We start from the raw sequence: 20,115 nt of genomic DNA, 5'->3' as shown, positions 1-20,115 counted from the left end.
CCTAGGTAGTATATAGGAGGTCCTGATTGTAGATAAATAGCATAGCATATACATATTAAAACTAGAATAAATAGGTCTACTATACATTATTATTACCTGCATTAGACAAAACTTATCCATGCTTACAATAATGTAGAACAAACAGAAAAATTAAATTCGAAGATGTGTAGAGGATGTTACATATGTATGAGAGGAAAGATCACATTATAATACATTATTCAAACCAATTAATTTGAAAAATAATGCATTCATCGTTCATTATTGCAAACCTTCATTACTCATCATCCACCCATCTCCAATAATACACACACATCCAGAATCCTTGGGCTAATGTGGTTCATGTGAGCATAATTTCATTCAAATTTCAAAAACCTGAATAAATAAAAGATTTACTATCAGTAACACATTCCCTTTTGTCAACAGAGTTGCATTTTCTACTCATTTTAACGAAGATCGATTAATTGAGCAAACAATGTTGATTGACAACATTCATATACATTCCATTAATCTTTAACTTTTCAATTTTGCATTGAGAATTTGAATACTGTTTATAGTTTCACTCAAATTCCTATCACACTCCTCATAATATCACTACGGTTCCCGGTGGGGCATTAAGTGGTTCAGAGCTGATAGACCCCGGAACACTGTAGGGTACAAGAACATAATCGCTGGTATGCCTCGAGGGCACATTCCTGTCAAAGGGCTCGGCACTCCTGTAGGGCGAAGGTGGCCTGTAGTACAGGTAGGGCGCCTCTGGCACATCCTTAGGGGCGCCCGGCTGGAAGGTGGTCTCAGAGGGTGTGCTGAGGATGAGGGTCTTGATGAGCGGTCCCAGGATTGGTGACTTGGGAGGAAGCAGCTCTAGACTCCGACTGACTCCTGCATCGTTCTGGAAGACGACTTGTGATGAGGCTGATGGGACTCCGTATAAGATGTGGCCCTGAGTTTGGCCGAGAGTCCAGTCGACGTGCAGGAGAGAGAACAAGAATACGAAGAGCAGCTGAGCCTGTCAACAAACGCAGTTCATCGATTAAAAATTAGATAGAACATGTTTCTGCTTTTTGCAATCAATGAATATAATATTACAGTGTGTCATACAGAAAATGTGAATAAATGGAAACTGGAGAACCTTTTTTGCACTTTCTCTCACATTAATGAAAATACAAAGACTGAAATCAAAACATGTTTGTATTTTTCTCTAAATTAATTCGTGATATTTGACAATAAATTATTTCGATTGAGATAAATTATTTTTTACTGTTCTTATTATGAATAAGTAGCCTATCACTCTGGCCCAGTTGCAAAAAATCCTGTAAAATTGGAACTGTAACTGAAATACATAGATCCAATCGGAGAAGCCTTTTTTCAAAAAAAAACATCATCTTTGTATGGTTCTTGTGGCATTTAATAACAGTGAATGTTTGAACGGACCTAGATCTCACAAATACAAAATAAAACAAAAAAATTTTAATATGTGAAATAAAAATGAACACACTCCTAGACTCAAACCCTTGTGGAGTGCTACTTCTCCCAATAAATCTTTCGATAGAATCAAGTGTCTGTTCAACTGTATCATGGAATTATAGTGTTGAAATATTTATCCAATATTAAAATAATTGATTGAAAAGACTTTAGATATTGTAATAAGATCCACTTTTTTAAAAATAAAGTGGATTTTTTGACATAATCTTAAGTCTCTACAATTATGGATAAGTTCTACAACATTAATATCCACTCTACAAACTTAATTTTGATAATTATTTTCCATGCTCAAAAAATAAAAAAACGAACTTTGATAAATATGAATTTAGTTGGTATGCCAAATTGAGTCAGATATTTGCTAGACTACTTATTGATAATCTACTCAATGGATATAAATAAATTGTCAATAAATTCATCATGTAGGCATGAGAATTGATTATTGTTTGTCTTGTGATTCATTCACTGCATACGGTACGGTATAGTGGTATATTGATCGTTAATCTTCACCTAATTGTCTTGATCTTTACAAATTCCACTGTATAAGAAAATCACACTATGATATTTATAAATAGAATTATAGTAACTTACCCTTTTTTGAAATTAATAGAATAATATAGTAAAAATACAAATGATAACAAATCATAAATAATGTATTTTTAATCTATTATTTTATTAATTCCAAAAAAGAGTGTAGGTCTACTAATAATAATAATAATAATAATATCGAGTGACCTGGCTGGCTCAGGGTCTGGTGTCAGAGTTTTCAGGTCGCAACTGATCAATTTCAGGGCCTCTGACATGACCTAACGACTGTTTTTAGGCAGCCGGGACCGACGGCTTAACGTGTCCATCCGAAACACGGGAGTGGCCCGAGAAAAATATCTTGCCCGGGCTGGGATTCGAACCCGGGCCTTTGGATTACATAGCCAGCATCTAATCCACTCGACTACGGCCACTCCTCTAGTAGGTCTACTACAATTCCATTTTATAAATAAATATAAGTAGCCCTGAATCCTTGCATTTTAAGAACACACTATGATTATATCAGGAACCAGAAAAATCTTTTGTTTTCAAGGCAATAAGGAAATGTTAAAATGTCTCTGATGGAGAAATCCCAAGGGAAATGTTCTATTTTTCACCTCATTATACTGTACCAATCACTTATTAAAATGCATATTTATTATTTCTTTCTCAACTCTTATTCCAAAAAATATTGGAATATTTTCCACTGCCTCGCTCATAGAGTTGACATTCTTTTATTTAGAAATTTTTAAATTCATTCATTATTGTTTATTCTAGTAATTGGTAAAACTAAATCCATGAAATCCATTTCTCAATTAGTTCAAGACAACTAACTATTATAAAGCGAATGAGGATTTTGTTTCAGTAGAAGAATATTATTTGAGTGAAATTAATTTTTTTTTGTTGGTTATCCATCTTGTTTCCACTATTATTATTACTATTGAATTTTATAAAACTTTAAAGTGAAAAAGCACTCACATTCTTTGATGTGGTGACGTCCATTTTGTGCGATACCAACACGAAACGGACGTCGCCACATCAAAGAATGTGAGTGCTTTTTCACTTTAAAAGTTTATAAAATTTAATATTAATTTTTTATAACCACTTGAATTATTCATGAAATAGAAATTAGAATACCTTTTTGAAATTGATGAAATAATAGAGTAAAATCATAAATTATATAACTTAAAATTATAGTACTCTTTTTTGAAATAATTAATAAAATAATTGATTAATAATTAATTTCAAAAAAGGGTACTATAATTCTACTTTATTAATAAAAAAGAAGCCCTTTATTCATACATTTTCAAAAGACTTTGAATATATCTTCATAATTCACCTATTATTTTGGTAGCGTCTACTACTTATCCTGAGAATTCTCATATAAACCGGACACATACTCCTTTTGATACATATATTATAAATATTACTTCTTGATGTTCATCATCTAAAGTAATTACATTAAAATGCTATAGAACTACACAGTATAAAACCATATTATTCTATTACCGTACTGTATAAAAAACTTCAATTACGTAATCGAATATATGGAGAAAATTATAATATTAAAATACTACTCACCATACTATCACCGGTGCTGACAGTCTTCATATTGCCGCGACAAACAAAAACCATTTGCCGTAATGAAAAATCAACTCCCTATTTATATGTGCAGTGGAAATAGATCTGGGCGAAATATTTAATCAGGATTGAAGATCGGAGAGAACCTGCTCTGCTCAGGAAGTCCGGAGAAGGGATTCTGACTGCAGCTGTGTGACAGCTCTCACTTGTTTACCACTCTATTTATAATTCAATCTTGTCTTAATGTTTTCATCCAGTGCTGATATCCTTGACACTGACTAATAAATATTCCGATATCACTGGTCAGGTCAGACCAAGTTCTATGGAAAGAAAGAGAATAGAACACTATCTAAATCACAACTGATATAACACATAATAGCGGTTACTGACTCTTATATATTTTTCATCACTCACTCCAAAAACGCACTGTCTTCAGCTTAGATTAATGATACCTATTATAATGTAATTAATTGTCTATTTGGAATGATACAATGAATAAATCAATGTAATAGTTTCAAAAAGATGGTCAGTTATTTTTATCTTGAAATAAGGTAAGAGGCCTATTATTAAACTTAAAATTTGCTTATATTATTTGGAATTTGAGAAATGATGAACTGTTTTTCAATAAGTTCTATCCATGGGGTTATTCCATGAGGAATAAGACAGATAAATAGAAATCACTGGAAGTGATTTGAAAACTCATGTAATTTAGAAAATGACTGTTTTACGAGAAGTCGTGTCTTTTATAAATAGATTTGTAGTCTTCTATGTCTCAGTTTTCTTGACAATAAAATGTATAAACTTTTCTCAATTAAATTGAAAACTTTATAGTCTTCTTGTTCGTAATCCATTGAAATGTTTTCGTTATTGAATATTAAAAAGAAGCATTCAAATAGGTACGGTAGTGTAAGTAGAAATTTAATACCAATTGATGAAACGATTACTTTCAATTTAATTTTTTATTCTATATATATACTACCTATGAATCACTTTCAAATTGTTTGATATTGTGTTGAAATTGAATTTAAATATTAGTCATAAAGTAACGGTAACAAAGGAATAGCTATCAACAATGAGAAAACACACACTGATAGTCATGAGATTTTGATCAATATTGAGATATCCACGTTTATCTTATAAGTATGATCCTGTATTATTAAACTTTAAAAAGATTTTCCAATTACATAGTTCAGTTATTTAGATGTACCGTACATGATATATTATTGCATTACGTACAGTTCCTATCAGATAGATGTGATTTAGAAAGGATGATCAAATAGCCTAGGCCTCAATTGGTGTGGGATCTCACACTTATGAGTAAGCATTGCATGAGATTGAGGTGTACTAAATTGAAAACTGGGATTTATATTGAGATCGTTTAAAATTACTAGTAGGCCTTCAGACAGTTCCCACGGTGTTATATGCCTGAAGGTGTTCTAGTGTTGTCTTCACTAAACGTATAGACAAACTAGTTTCTAAATTCAAGTTATTCAGTCTCTGTTGACAATAAGCTAGAATATGCATTAGTCTACATTGAACATTGTAGATATAATGTAGATTAATAGATGGCAGGTCTATGCTTATACTATAAAACTATATCGAATTTATCTAAATTGGAGATCTTGTTCTCACAGACTTCCAGCAAACAGTTGGAGCAGACTATAATATTATTATTGAAAGATTAAACCACATTATTGTTGTCTATTTTCTGTATAGGGCTACTTGTAATATAGATATAAATAAAAATCTCAGTAGGTACCCTTTTTTAAATTATTTTATCACAACATGTTTCAACATTCATGCCATTTTCAAGTGATACCACTGAATATGATTATAATACATATTAATCCTGATAAGCACCCTTTTATCAATTTTAATCACAAACGTTTTTAGACACTGAAAAAATCAATGTTCCCATTTGAGATCAGTTGGGATATATAATATTTGATATCATGATGACGCCCATGATGGTGTGCTATATTTGATATCGAGTGATATCATTTAAAATGACATGAATGTTGAAACATGTTGTGATAAAATAATTCAAAAAAGGGTACTGAGATTTTTATTTCTATTTACACATTATTGTTGTATTTTGAACTATTTAATAGAATCCTATAATATTTCGAGTCTACAGGGAGTTTCTATTGCAACGAGTCAGAATTAACATCGACTTTTAATAAAGCTCCAATTATATAATAGATGGAGTCTCAGAGCTGGAGCATCATCCATAATCAATCAAATCTATTATGCAATGATTTTTTGTGAAGTCTTCTCTGTTGACTATTTTATTATAATTTGGTTTACAAAATCATGAAGGTGGAATTTTTATTTTAAAAGTATTCACTGTTCAAGATGAAATAAATTATGAAATATCGGCTAAAAATATGGAATTTTCACAAATTGCATTAAACCCTTTTGAGCCCACTGATCTCAAATGGGAACATTGATTTTTCAGTGTCTAAAAACTTTTTTGATTAAATTTGATGAAAGGGCGTTTATTAGGTTAGGCTACATTATTATCTCTTATCTATTTTGATGAGAAGAATGAATGATTTTGAAAGAAAAAATAATTTGGGCACTAATGAAATCACATTCAATTGACATTTTTGTGCAGTGATAGAACCAGCACATAGAAATGAAATAAGCAAGGAATTTAGAAATTGAAATTATTAAGATATTGCAATTATTCAAATGTTAATGAATTATTAATTATTATTGAATAATTAATTAATGAATTGCAGCATTCAATTTGGATTTCCTTTTAATAATAATTATGAATTTAGAAATCTTAACACACTTCATTTATTTGAAGACTCTTTATCTATTGGTGTAGACTACCGTATTTTTGAAATAAAAAAAATTGAGGATTTTGTCCTCAAAATATTTGTGTACGCTTGAATGCTCATAAACAGTGCAATGAAACTTTATACAATATTAACATTTGATAATAGCTGTAATGGAAGCACTGTTTTTATTAGCATAATTATAATTGGAGCAAGATCCAATCAGTCTATGAGCTGTGTACAATGATTTGCCGATAAACTCTTCACAGAGGATACACATAGCACAATAATTGGTGATTTTGTTGTTGTTATACTCTACAAGGATTAACAGATCTATTGGAAATGTTATTGTTCCGTTTTTCAACCTGATTGAGTAATAGGCCTGCTGAACATTCGCACTTCCTGGTCATCAATGAATCCGTGGAACTGGTTCTCGGCTCATATCTATAAATTTTCTATCTATTTTTTTTTTTTGGAACAAATCTATGGAATTCTCTACAGTTCTGGTATTTTGTCATGGTTTCCAACAATTTCATCCAAATACTATGGATGGGTGAAGTCAATTGATTTCTTACAGTAGCCTATCTACAAGTGAATTTCATAAGAAAGTTTATTACCAGATATTAGTGTCACAGAGACAAGTTTCATAGGAACAAGTAGTTTTATAAATGGCAGTCTCACAGGAACAAGTTCCCACAGAGACAAGTTGAGTCTCACAGAGACAAGGTGAGTCTCACAGAGACAAGGTGAGTCTCACAGAGACAAGGTCTGTTTCACTGGAACAAGTAGTGTCAGTGGAACAAGAAGAGGGGTAGAGTCCCATTCGAACAAGTGTAGTGTCACAGAGACAAGGTCAGTCTCACAGGAACAAGGTTGGTGTGGTGTGTTGCCTACACATGAAGATGAAGGCATTCCATTTGCTCTAATAAATTGGATGTCATCTGTTTTTTAATATATATACATATATATTATGGTGACATGAATAGAATAGAATGACTGCCTTTATTTTTCTTAGAAAGCGTCTGGTTTTTAATACATATACATCTATATTATGGTGACATGAATAGAATAGAATGACTGCCTTTATTTTTCTTAGAAAGCGAAGTTAGGGCGCAGTCGACCCTCTCTTACACTCAACTCTCTATCAAGTATTATAACAATACGAAAAAAATAAATACAAATAATATGATTAAAAACAAACAATAGTTAAGTTATCTACTTATTTAAAATAATAACAAATTTTAAATTATTGAAAAGAAAGAGAAAAAAATGACATTGAAAATAATACATAACAATGCTGAATGATAGTATTTTCTGATACTTCATCACTTTAGTAAAAAATAAGACACTACAGAATACAATACAGTAGGCCTACATAGCAACTGAAGTGTTTGCTATACATTTCATTTCCTACTTATTATCACTATGTAAATCTCGAAGTGGATAAGTAAATTACATTATGATTTATTTAAATAGTAAAATAGAATCTTCCTTCAATCAACAAACAACGTCACAAACAACGCTCCTTCAATCCACGTGACATACATATATAAATATATAATTTACATATGTTAATAATGTGGTGACATCATTTGAAGCCAGCTTTAAACGTTTCTCCTGTGGAGAAAAAATGATGAATTTAGTAGACTGTTTAGTGGATCCTAGACATTCAGATTCAAATCTATACATAACAATTGATTCCCCTTTTCATCCAGGATATTTGTGGTTTCTTAAAATTTCGATTTATTGACCGAGCGAAATGAGTTCTAAGATTCAAGTCGACGGCTTTGCATTTCTCTTTATGTTTATATGTTCCGCAATTACGGCGAAACGCAGCAATAGATTACCATGAAATTTGACAGGTATATTTCTTTTTAAATTGTGCCTCGACGTATATACAAGGTTTTTTGAAAATTTTGCATTTTAAGGTTAATACAATAGGTAAAGTCTCCTTCGAACGCCAATATTACAGTAAAAATCAGAATAGAATCATCCATAATAATTCAGCTGTTGAGTGGATTTTTAATTGCATGCAATAACGCATGCAATTAATATATCAATGTAACTTAGTAAAAAATCAGCTGTCGTGTTGACTATTCATTGCATGCAATGACGCATGCAATTAATAACGGAAAGAAAACATAGTATTTTCTCTCGACCTTTATCTGCTTTCAACTCGGTCTGACCTGTTGCCAGTAAGTTGAAGGAGATTAGATTTTGATGTTAGCATATTTTTGATACACTAACCCCAACAGCCATTAGCCGTTTTCACACCGACATCTTGCCGACACAACATACAAACAGGATTTACTCTTATGGACAGTATGAGACGAGGCTGTGTTTTATACCTGCGCGAGGTCTACTGTTCATAGAACTACTAGTCCAGGATTAAAATGTTGTTTTACCAAAATCATCAAATATTTAATAATTCGATACATGTACAAATGTGAAGCTGACTTGCACCGAGGTAGAATCAATTTAATCTTAAATAATTTGAAATATATTTCAAGTTGTTGGGCTTCATTAATTCATTGAATACCTATTTTATCATTATGTGCTATCAGAACCTATTAGAATTATGTAGATTGCCTTTAATGAATAAATTGAGTTCCATGTAAATGTATTATTTCCACCAAACTCCAAAATAACTATTTCAATGTGACTTTTAATTGTTCAGTCAATATAAAATAATTTTGATTCTGCAGTAACTTATACATAAGTGATATCAATGTAAGAAAGAACAGATTATATACTTCTAGATGAATGTAACAATATTGGAAAGATGTTATCCAACGGTATTTGAATACACCCCTGACTGTTACTGTATGGGAGTACCACCAGTAATTTATAAGTTTTCAATTCGTCAAAAGAGTGGTTATAGATAAAATAGTGTACTCAACGGTTATAATCTTCTCCTATCTATATTTTTTCTTATTATTATTGTTCATCTTCTTCCTGCCGCCAAAGTGCAGTACTTTATACCTGGCAATAGAATTTTTAGAAATAGAAGCATTTGGTTAACTTTGGTTTTACGCTTCAGTGAACATAGTCTATGAGCAGGGTAGTTCTACCTGGACACCACCGATGACAAATTGACCGGGCTTTCCAGAAGTACCTAACGGGAAACATTTGCTTTGTTTCATGGAAGCAAGGCATTGTAATACTGAATGAGTATTTATAGTTCTATAAAGCAAGGCCTTTTGGTTCTAATACCCGAGACGTCAGTCTGCAGATTGTTGTTATGGAATGCAGAAAACTTCTTTCACCAACCTTAGACAATAAATGCTGTTTCAAAAGATTGAAAAGATAGCATGCCGCTTCCAAAATCTATGGATATGGTTTATGTTCTATATATATATATATATATTATATATATATATATATATATATATATATATATATATATCTGTGAGTGTAGCGTAAGGGACACACTATTATTCCTCACCCACCATATAGCATATAATATATCGAACTCTGTCACTCCCACTCAACCACATCACTCTCTTACACATACCCTTTCCTTCGGGCTCACTCTCTCTCACTCTCTCTCTCTCTCTCTCACATGATAATGAATTAAAACGCAGATTTCTGTCTTTGACACTAATATCATGCTTTAGTTAGATCAATAATGTTTCAATTGCCATCCAAATCTAGGTGAACTATTTGTAACACATAAACTAATAATTAAAACCACCCTAAATAAACCTTGATTAGTCCCAACCGATATGGTTTACAGTAACTTTAAGGACATGACAATAAGACAATAATTGTGGGTTGGAAACGTAATTTTGAATATTTATTATAATAAAATATAATCCCATTTTTCTGGTGCTCCAAACTCGTTATTTAATAATAAACCTACAGTTTAAGAGCCATCACTGATAAATATGTCACTTAGTATAAATACAGAAGAACAAAAATCATAAACCTTATTCGGGACACTTTCTCATTAATTCTTAATTCTCGTATAGCCTATGTGTGTGATAAACGAAATTTGAATTTGAAATCACAACATTTTTTGAAAAACATACAGTTTTGAATTACGTGCTTATTCTACGAAAATTGAAACCCCTTTCTTAGCTGGCGTCTAGGAATAAGAAATATATTGACCGATAAATACAAACAATTTGGATGTAGATTAGGCGAATAGGCCTTGTCTAAAGGATTCAGCTTATAGTCTGTTATACAATAAATGAGCAATTCAATTCATAACATCTTAGTAGTCATCTTATGAATAGTGTAATCATTCATCAAATCAGTCTTATCAAGTCATAATTATCATCACCCAGTACAATTGAATAAATTAAGTCATACATTGAAAAAATACATAAACTATTTATAAACTCACAGCACTGAATATCATATTTTCAACAATTTGAAAATTAATTTACGGAACAATAAGCATTTTCATTCAGAATTACATTTAGTGCGTTTTTTAATTTATTCAGAGGCAAGTTTCTTCTAATATAAGATAAAGGCAGATTATTGAACATGGAGTACACTAGATAGGAATAAATTTCAAGCTCTTACTCAATCTGACATTAGGAGTTACAATACTCTAGTAGTCCAGATAACAGTAGACCTCACTGAACATCCTTTGCAATGTGGTAACGAGAATATTCAGCCATCTACTAGAAATGCTATCTACTAGGAATAAAGTCATTGTAATAATATCAGGCTTTTATAAAATGTTTGCCAATGGCCCCACTAAGAAATCTGATCAGGCTGGTTGGAGACTTCCAATCAACCATACATTACATTACATTACATTACATTACATTACCAGGGCTACCAGACATTGTTTTGCAGTAGTCGTACTATATCATAATGGAAAAAGTAGAACTTTGATATGAAAGTAATGAACTCACTCCGCTACAAATAAAATCTATTGGTGTGCTAATCTAAATGTTGCACTACTTCAATCCTGTAAAAATGAATACCGGTATAATACTTATTCTGAATTGATGGAATCCCAAGTCCCATTGCGCTTATGATAATTTTAAATGTTACTTTATTAACTCAGTAAGTTCAGAAAGTTATTGCTCAGTTGAATCAGAGCTACGATTAAAAAGATGATTTGGGAATTATCAAGTGGCACTTTTTGTTTTTCACTGGGATTTTCATTTTGTAACATGTAGAGACGCTTGTAGAACAACAATCTGTTAAATTTTTATTGGAAAGATTTTATGAGGAAAATGAAGTTTTTCATTGACATTATCATCCGTAACTCGGAACGCCATGATAAATCTTGGCATCTAAAGCTGCGTTTACACCAAAGTTATTAACAAAATGTTAATAACTTAATCCTCACAGATTATTATAGATTGAACGGCACATGAAAAACACATATGTTCATCATGTGTATGATAAGTTATGTTCAATCTAATAGAATCTATTGGTGTTGACGCAGCTTTACTCTGTGACTGTCTGGAGTTAATATTATATCAATTTGAATTTACAATTCGAGACCGCAGCTCGGAAAAAGAAGAAATGATTAGCTCATAATATCGGGGACCGAGCTTCGCTCAGGAGTACAAAAGCATAAACAATTTATTACGAAAGAAGGAATTATAATGAAAAACCATTTTGGCCATGTGGTTTTTAAGAAGCGGTGATGAATAGGTCAGTGGTAGGCTATTTGGCTTTTATATATTCCATTTCATATTCATATTGATTATTCTTTCGGGTTGAAGGTTATATGTATACGTATTAGATATATTGGAATAGTTATCTTGGAGTTTGGTAGAAATATATTACATTTGCATAGAACTCAATTTATTTATTTATTTAAGTTATCTTCTATCTAATTCTAATAGGTTACCAACCCATCCCTATCTTATATGATAAACCTTCAATCATAATCATATACCTGCATGATTAAAAAACAGCAGACATTCAATTTACTAGAACAAATAATGGAGTGCCTTCAAGTTCAGATGTAGGCAACACGCCTAACTTCTTCCTACATTCGCTACCTTGTCTCTATGACACTGACCTTGCTTCTGTGAAACACCTTGTTCCAGTGGGAACTTGCTTCTGTGAGACTGCCATTTATAGCGCTACTACTTTGGACGGAGACCTTGTCTCTATGAAACTGCTTGTCTCTGTGGGAACTTGTTCCTGTGAGACTGCCATTTATAGAAATACTTGCTCCTGTGAAACTTGTCTCTGTGACACTAATATCGTTCAAAACCACTCTTCCAGTGATGCATATCGTCTGTATCAGTAAAAAAGTATCTTTATTAGATTTAGTTTATAATTTAACGCAAATTTATGAAGCATCTTTGTCAGACTATAGCCTACAAGCCTTGACGTCATTATATTGGATTCAAATTATATTCTATAATAATTGCTAATTTCTAGATATATATAGGCTATGGTAATAAAATAAGGAAACTTTCATTTTCCTAAAGTTCAATCTGCACTGATATAGCAATGGCCTAGCTTATACTGAAATCTAATTGGCCAATTAATTTTTCATCCAAAAATCTTAAAGAATTCAACTAGACTTATTTGATCTACAATTACAACTAACCAAGCACTGTATTATTCATTTATTTAATCCATTATGTGATCAACTGTTTAACATGTATGCTTTAGAGAGAATATTCAAAATATAATAAATAAAACATGTCGAAGGCAGAATAAAAAACACAACTCATTACAATATACATATTATAATATCCAACACAGATAATATTCACAACTCTCTACAAATGAATATTTATATAGAGGTAATTTTTACAAAAGTTTCGACACTTCCATTCATACAATAAAAATCACTGTAAGAGATAATTAGCCTATATAGAATCTAAAATAGAACATAACATCAATGTTAAAAATACCTGTAATAGTATTATAATCACAAATTATTATTTACAATTCAGTGAGCTCAAATAATTATTACGTATTTTGATTTTCAAGTTCTTAGCTAATCTATATCTATTTTAATAATCTCGATAATAAGCTCTGCTACCATTCTCAACGATTGATACACATTCAGCAAAAAGTAGCTTCATCAATAGTTGGTTTATTTAAAAAAGTAGAGAATAAGTACCAGAGTATAACAAATATAGGCTATATTAAACAGAGAGCTCAAATTTGAAAGTTTTGCAAAATCAGTCTTTCATTCATAGGAATCATATTTGCAAATAAGAGAAATGAAATTAATGCAAAAGTGAAATATGTTTTATCTCTGATTACCAATTGTAACTACCCCAGTAATATAGTACACAGTTGTTAATATAGTAATATTAGTATTAACTAGATAAATACTGCTACGAATATCAAGTAGAATAAATTACGCAGTAGTTTGACAATATATAGTTCAATGATGCTCTTCAGAGAACTATCAATATTACAAGTGAGACATTCTTTTCTATTCAAAGCAATGCTAGATTAAGCTGAAAATAATTTCGATATCCAACAGATGGAAGAAAGAATAAATCTCAGGAGTTCACAGGACATTAACCTCCCAAAACCAAGATTAGAACATTCCAGACGACACTTCAAATACATAGCTATAAAAATATTCAATTCACTTCCAGTAACAACAAGGAAGATAACGCCACGTCAGTTATTTAGGAAAGAAATCAATAAATTCATACTTTTTTATGTATTTGAACACGACATAAAAAAAGTGTGTTTATACAAAGCAGCTCGGAATGGATCAAGAAATCATCACCAATAAATTCATATCACAACTAGACAACGTGAATGATTTTTTTTTTACTAAATAAATATATAGGTCTAAATTTATTATAATTTACACATTACACGACATGAACACTGCAATCTGCAACAATTAAATATCATTGAACTCACAAATCCCGTCCGGTAAGCGTAAACAGTAAGATAGTATTACATTTCAATCACTGTCTCTTTCTTCAAAAGCGCGTATTCATTTATGGTCTAATTACATCAGCACTTTGAAAAAAACGAAACGTTAACTATGAATTGAATTAAACTATTTATGAAAAAAACAGCAACCACTCCGTACATAATTTCAAGTTTTGTGTATGTGTGTGTGCATGTGTGCAAGAATGGATATAAATTGACATATTGATTTATTTCAATATAATATCATATTCAATTATTATGTTCTTCAAGATATAATATTTAAATTTGTATATTAATATTTTATTATATATATTCAAGTGTGCCCACACAGGGTAGCCTATAGGGAACACATATTAGAATAAGAATAATATTGTATTTGCTTTTTGGCATGTATTTGATTGTTTTTTTTTTTTAATAAAGAAAGAATTTGAATTTGAAAAGTTGAGAAGAGACATTTTACATTTTAGTTGAAGAGACAAGCTATATTACTACTACACTTAGTTCCAGAGTAAATTGGATGGGTGGGGAAAATAATTATAAACGAAAATTGTACAATAGATACAATAAACTCCCTAGGTGGCTCAGAGAATTGGTGGAATATTATTAATTTACACTTTTTTATTATTACACTCTTTTCACTTTATTACTAAACATATATTATATGTTGTGGAGTTTGGCTCAACTAGAAATATTTTACCATAAACAAAAAAATATCTTGATCAGTCCTAGAGTAATATTGATAATAATACTTTTAATATTCCTATTTCCATGAAAAATAAGTAATTTTAAGAAATAGTTAATTAAAGAATCATTTTCGAAGAAACTTTGTCCACACTATTCATCAACGCATAATAATCTAACGGTATAAAACATTATAACATTCACTTAAAATAAGGTCTCACACTCATACGTCAGCTATGTACAAAACATCCACTTATCGATAACAGTAAAGCTGGATACCTTTGATTTATTCATCTAGATTGGAATAGAATTTTGAAATGGAAGTTCCATCGCAACATTCCATTCTGTGAGCGAGATAAGACACCTTATGGCAACTTGAAAAATCACTTCTCATTGAGAATACATCCCATTTCTCATTATTTACACATGGAAACCTTTATCATCGAAACCTCTGCCACCTGGAAAATATATTAAAAGAGAAATTATTGATCAATCACTGTATGCATTTTTGTAATATTTATAATACCTAACTATCAATTCGATTGGATAATCATACACTATTGTAAAAAGTAAACCTGTATTTACTACCGTATATCTAAAGTCATAATCTACTCTCTGGAAGAAAATACTCAGCTAATACCGTTTCCTCGAATAATTTACCTCAAATTGTTGACTAAAAGTAACTTCACTTTGATAAAATAGGTGGTATCTCTATGAGCGTCCAATGTCTCTGACTACTCGACGTTAGCCAGAGAAGTTAATAAGTTACAGCCCAATTATGTTGAAGTTGTTACACCATGACCAACATGTCCACCATGTGGACATATCCAGAAAAGTTTTGGACATGTATGCTACTATTGGACAGTAAGAAAGGATATCTTCTTATGGGGTTGGAGCAAGCTATCTTAAAGCTCGCTGATTTAAAAAATGTCAATCATTTCAATAGTATAAATGTATAATAATGTGAAGTACCATAATCATAACTCTGACGTTAGATAATGTTTTTGTTAGTTTTGAATTATTTTCATTTATATAACTTAAATTAGAATATAATATTTTATTATGTGTTTTGTCTGTTATTTTGTTCAAAACTATTTTACTGACTTGTTTCAAGAATAGTTCATTAATTCTTATTTGTAAATTGTCAGTGCTATGAATAATAATTTCAATTTCATTCCATTTCATTTTTAATTTATCATCATCGTCTTATGGGGTTGGAGCAAGCTATCTTGAAGATCACTGATTTGAAAAAAATCAAGAATGTTAAGATTCAGGCGGTGTAGTGCGATGTGAATGAATGAAAAAGAATGTTTTATTTATTTCAATGATGAATTTTCACAAGAAATGCATAGAAATTATACAAATTGAAATGTATCCCGCTTGTGCCTTATTCTGTTCGAGGGAAACGAGCGCTTAGTATTGGTCCATCATGGGACTAGCATTTTTTCCACCCTACAGGAAAATTGTAAGCTTTAAGAAAAAGCTGAAATTATAATAGATCCCTTTAGATACATGATTCTCCAGCTCTAGGCTACTATTATTTATATTATTGGCTATACTGTTATTTATAACTATTATCAATTCTTCATTCACTTCACCTGCTATAAGAGCAACAAAGTATGCAAGCAGCAAATACAGATGCGATTCCGATGAAAGAAGCGATGCCCAGGACACTCCACTGTACCCACGTGATTCCCGCTCTCCCCACCACTGGTGCACAGCGCTGCAAACCAATTCAATATATTATAGGATATACATCAACAAAAAAATCTTCTTTGGCAGAATGAAATAATAATAATATAATTACATCTTGAAGATTATCTAATACAAAATATAAATAGGTTAAACTTCATAGTTAGTAGACAGACAAAAGTAGAGGTAGGCAGTTTCATTAGAATTCATTATGAGTACCAAAATATAGTAGCCTAGTAGGCCTATAATATTAAGAGTGTATAAAACATAGCCTACATATGAAAATCGAATCTAAACTTTCAAACTTTGCTCGTTCAATTAACTCATTATCTAGTTAATTGTAGTATAATATTTATGATTTCGCCTTTTATTTTGTGATGTAGGTCTACAGTACAAATAGATATATAAAAATAATGAATGTCAATGAATATCAATAATAAAATAATGAAGAGTTCTTTAGAAAAGAACATCAAATCGGAACTTCCAAGCTTTACTCGTTAAATTATAACTCATTTTTGTCGTTTAAAATCTTGTACATATAATATTTTCAATTGAATATTGAAGAAAATTGGCCTTTTATTTTGTAATGTAGCCTATATTGCAAAGAATAAAGAGCCCTGATTGCCTATTTTTAACATATAGGTCTGTTTTATGTGATATCTTGTAGATATTTAATTTGTAGTAAGAATTTTACCTCGACTGACTGCACAATGTATTTGGTATAAACGTCTTCTAGTTTTGGATTATCTTTCAGCATTGATTCCATTTCTTTTCACATCGTACGTTTGTGACCCGACTAGTTGAAAGCAGGAGCTGTAACAGAAAACAAAATGATTTATCAAACAGCAGACAGTACTCAGAAAAAGTTCATAGTCAGTACTCTTCATATTCAAGAGTAGCCCTAACAGAAAAAAGACTATTTTTGCTTATTTGATTTATAGGTATGGCTACTGTCTCACTCAGAATAACAATGAAATGATACCTTTATTATTTGAACCCGAGACTTTGAATCAGTCGAATTATTTTAACGTAGCAGATAAACTCATTTCTCCACTTTTGGGCGAATTAATACGTCTATCAGAGTGCTCCACGTTCTAGGGTCGAAGGGTACTAGGCCTTATAGTGATTCTTCTTAGAAAAATCAAGTTCATATGAATATATAGATATAGACACAACTAATTGAACTGCTATAACGTTTTGTGGGAATAGAGAATAATTTGCAGAAACTCGTCTTACCTTGTACTACTGAAATCCAAACTTCCGTCTGGTTTGGAATGGAACTGAGTGTCGTAGACGTTGAGACTGCCTGACAATGCAAGTGCCTTCTCCACGTCATGCCTGAAGTCGACCAGATTTTGTCGCACATCTGCTGGGGGTCTTCCGAACACAAATTTTAGCAGTCCTCTCTCTCGCACCACAAATATCTGTGAGTAATAAAGATTCATTTTGAATACCATGAATTTGAGTTTATTCAAGAACATCTTAATCTTACTTAAGACCATCTTTGTTTACACCAAAGTAATCAACAAAATGTTTATCTTTCCGCCCTTATAGATCCTATTGGATTGAACATACACATCATCAACTTATCATACACATGATGTGCATATGTCTTTGTCAAGCTCTGTTTAATCTGATAGGACGGAAAATAGACATTTTGTTAATAACTTTGATGTAAATAACGCAGCTTTAGTGCTGGTTAATTGGAATGTTCCAACAATAACCATATTATATGTATTTTCAAATTGTTATAGTTACATAAGATTTGACTGATATAACTTATTTTTTTTGAAAGAAAAATGGTACTTATAATTTCAAAAAACCACATACTACTTTTCACCCTACTTATAAAAATTGAGGATTCTGAAGATTCAAAAATCTCTTCTTATCTGCACACAGGGACAATAGGAGCATCAATACTAGACATGGTTCTCAGTGTTACTGAAATTCCGTCCATTGTCTTTGTGAAAAAGGATTGGGAAGTTGCTATTTCCTACAAGGTCTATAAAAACCTATTATAGACAAGGTTTATGAAAACTATTTATAGACCTTGTTTTCCTAGAGTTATAACGTTTTGCCACTAATGGCTACAGCTAGTGGACGCTACTATTGTATCTGTGTGCAGGGGGGCTTGTGATTAGTTATACGTTATTGAGGTGAAATGAGAAATATATTGTCAGCTTCACATGCAATTTATTTAAATCGAACTATTTTCAATGCTCAGGGCATCATATTTTCAGTACGTACGGTAATCTTTTTTGAGTTGGACTTGAAAAGAATCCTGAAGATGATGCCTTGAACATTGAAATTAGTCTGCTTATAAATTACATTTGGAACTGACAATATTTTTTTAATTTCACCCAATGAAAATGAAGGTGAATATTATTTTAAATATTTTTTGGAGATGGATTTTCATGGTGTTGTAGCATAACATGATTGTGCCTCCATAGTATGAACAAACCTTGGATTATTGCAGCATTGTTTTTATGGAGTATAGTGCCTCTAGATTTCACAGAAGCCAGAATAAAGCCTTTGAGATATTAATTTGTTAACGAGAAAGAGCAAAAGAGAGAGAGAGAGTGAGAGTGTGTCATTTTTGTAGACTAGGTAGCAATAGTAGTGTGTGCTCCTATTCTCGTGAGAAATAACATTGGCCATAACAGTGTGCTGGAAACTAATATTTGTACAGACTATATTATGTATATCTTGACAGTAGCGTACGTGTGATTAAGGATAAATAAATTGCATGTGGAACCCACAATAATATTATTTAACCTTGATATGGAGAAATTCCACAACAAATATTAATCAATAATATTTTCTATTTAACCTTGATATGGAGAAATTCCGCAACAAATATTAATCAATAATATTTTCTATTCAACCTTGATATGGAGAAATTCCACAACAAATATTAATCAATAATATTTTCTATTTAACCTTGATATGGAGAAATTCCACAACAAATATTAATCAATAATATTTTCTATTTAACCTTGATATGGAGAAATTCCGCAACAAATATTAATTTATGTGTCAAGAGAAGATTCTACAATACGGTACCTTGATAGTTGCATAGGTGTGCTGTTCACTGTTATTAGCGAATACGCGCAGCGTGAAGTGCCCGTCGGAGAAGGGCGTCATCTGAGACGCGGTGAGCAGCTGACCGCTGCGACTGTCCAGTGCGAATTGCGTACCGTTCAGCAGAGGTGATAGTGGCCGACTGAACTGCATCGACTCCATGTGGTAAGTGATGGGAGCCGCATCCGCGTCTACGTCAGTGGCCGTCAGGGTCAACAGCTGGGTGTCCACTGGCACGTTCACGCGCACGCCTGATTATGCAATCACAAAACGAATTGACATCAAATCAAATTAAATTTATTCACCAATATTAACAACAGTGTTACAAATTTGTGTTAAATAATTGGCGTGGCTAGAAAAATAAATCTTGTGCTCTTCATATCCATAAGTAAGTGAATAAATGAATAATTAAATAGATACATGAATAATTAATTGACTGATGAATACCATA

At 31.6% G+C, this 20,115-nt stretch overlaps 2 protein-coding genes across 2 annotated transcripts in view; both read right to left on the bottom strand.

Annotated features, from left to right (window-relative positions):
- Positions 1–236: 236 nt before the first annotated feature.
- Positions 237–4,296, bottom strand: LOC111060074. The gene is made up of 2 exons (XM_022347715.2): positions 3,586–4,296; positions 237–1,006 (listed from the first exon to the last, which is right to left on the bottom strand). Exons 1-2 carry the CDS (start codon positions 3,637–3,639, stop codon positions 581–583), a joined length of 480 nt encoding a protein of 159 aa, XP_022203407.2. The 5' UTR covers positions 3,640–4,296; the 3' UTR covers positions 237–580.
- An 8,736-nt stretch (positions 4,297–13,032) lies between these two features.
- The window catches only part of LOC111049337 (cadherin-23), a 67,621-nt gene continuing 60,538 nt past the window's right edge, over positions 13,033–20,115 (bottom strand). The window contains 6 exon segments of the mRNA XM_039437625.1: positions 13,033–15,349; positions 16,490–16,614; positions 17,278–17,355; positions 17,357–17,396; positions 17,820–18,007; positions 19,647–19,915. Of these exon segments, the coding sequence (XP_039293559.1) occupies positions 15,331–15,349; positions 16,490–16,614; positions 17,278–17,355; positions 17,357–17,396; positions 17,820–18,007; positions 19,647–19,915 (719 nt within the window). The 3' untranslated portion in view covers positions 13,033–15,330.

The sequence above is a fragment of the Nilaparvata lugens genome, chromosome 11 (assembly GCF_014356525.2).
Source record: "Nilaparvata lugens isolate BPH chromosome 11, ASM1435652v1, whole genome shotgun sequence".
In the NCBI taxonomy this organism is placed as follows: domain Eukaryota; kingdom Metazoa; phylum Arthropoda; class Insecta; order Hemiptera; family Delphacidae; genus Nilaparvata; species Nilaparvata lugens.
This window is presented reverse-complemented; position numbering and strand designations above follow the sequence as displayed.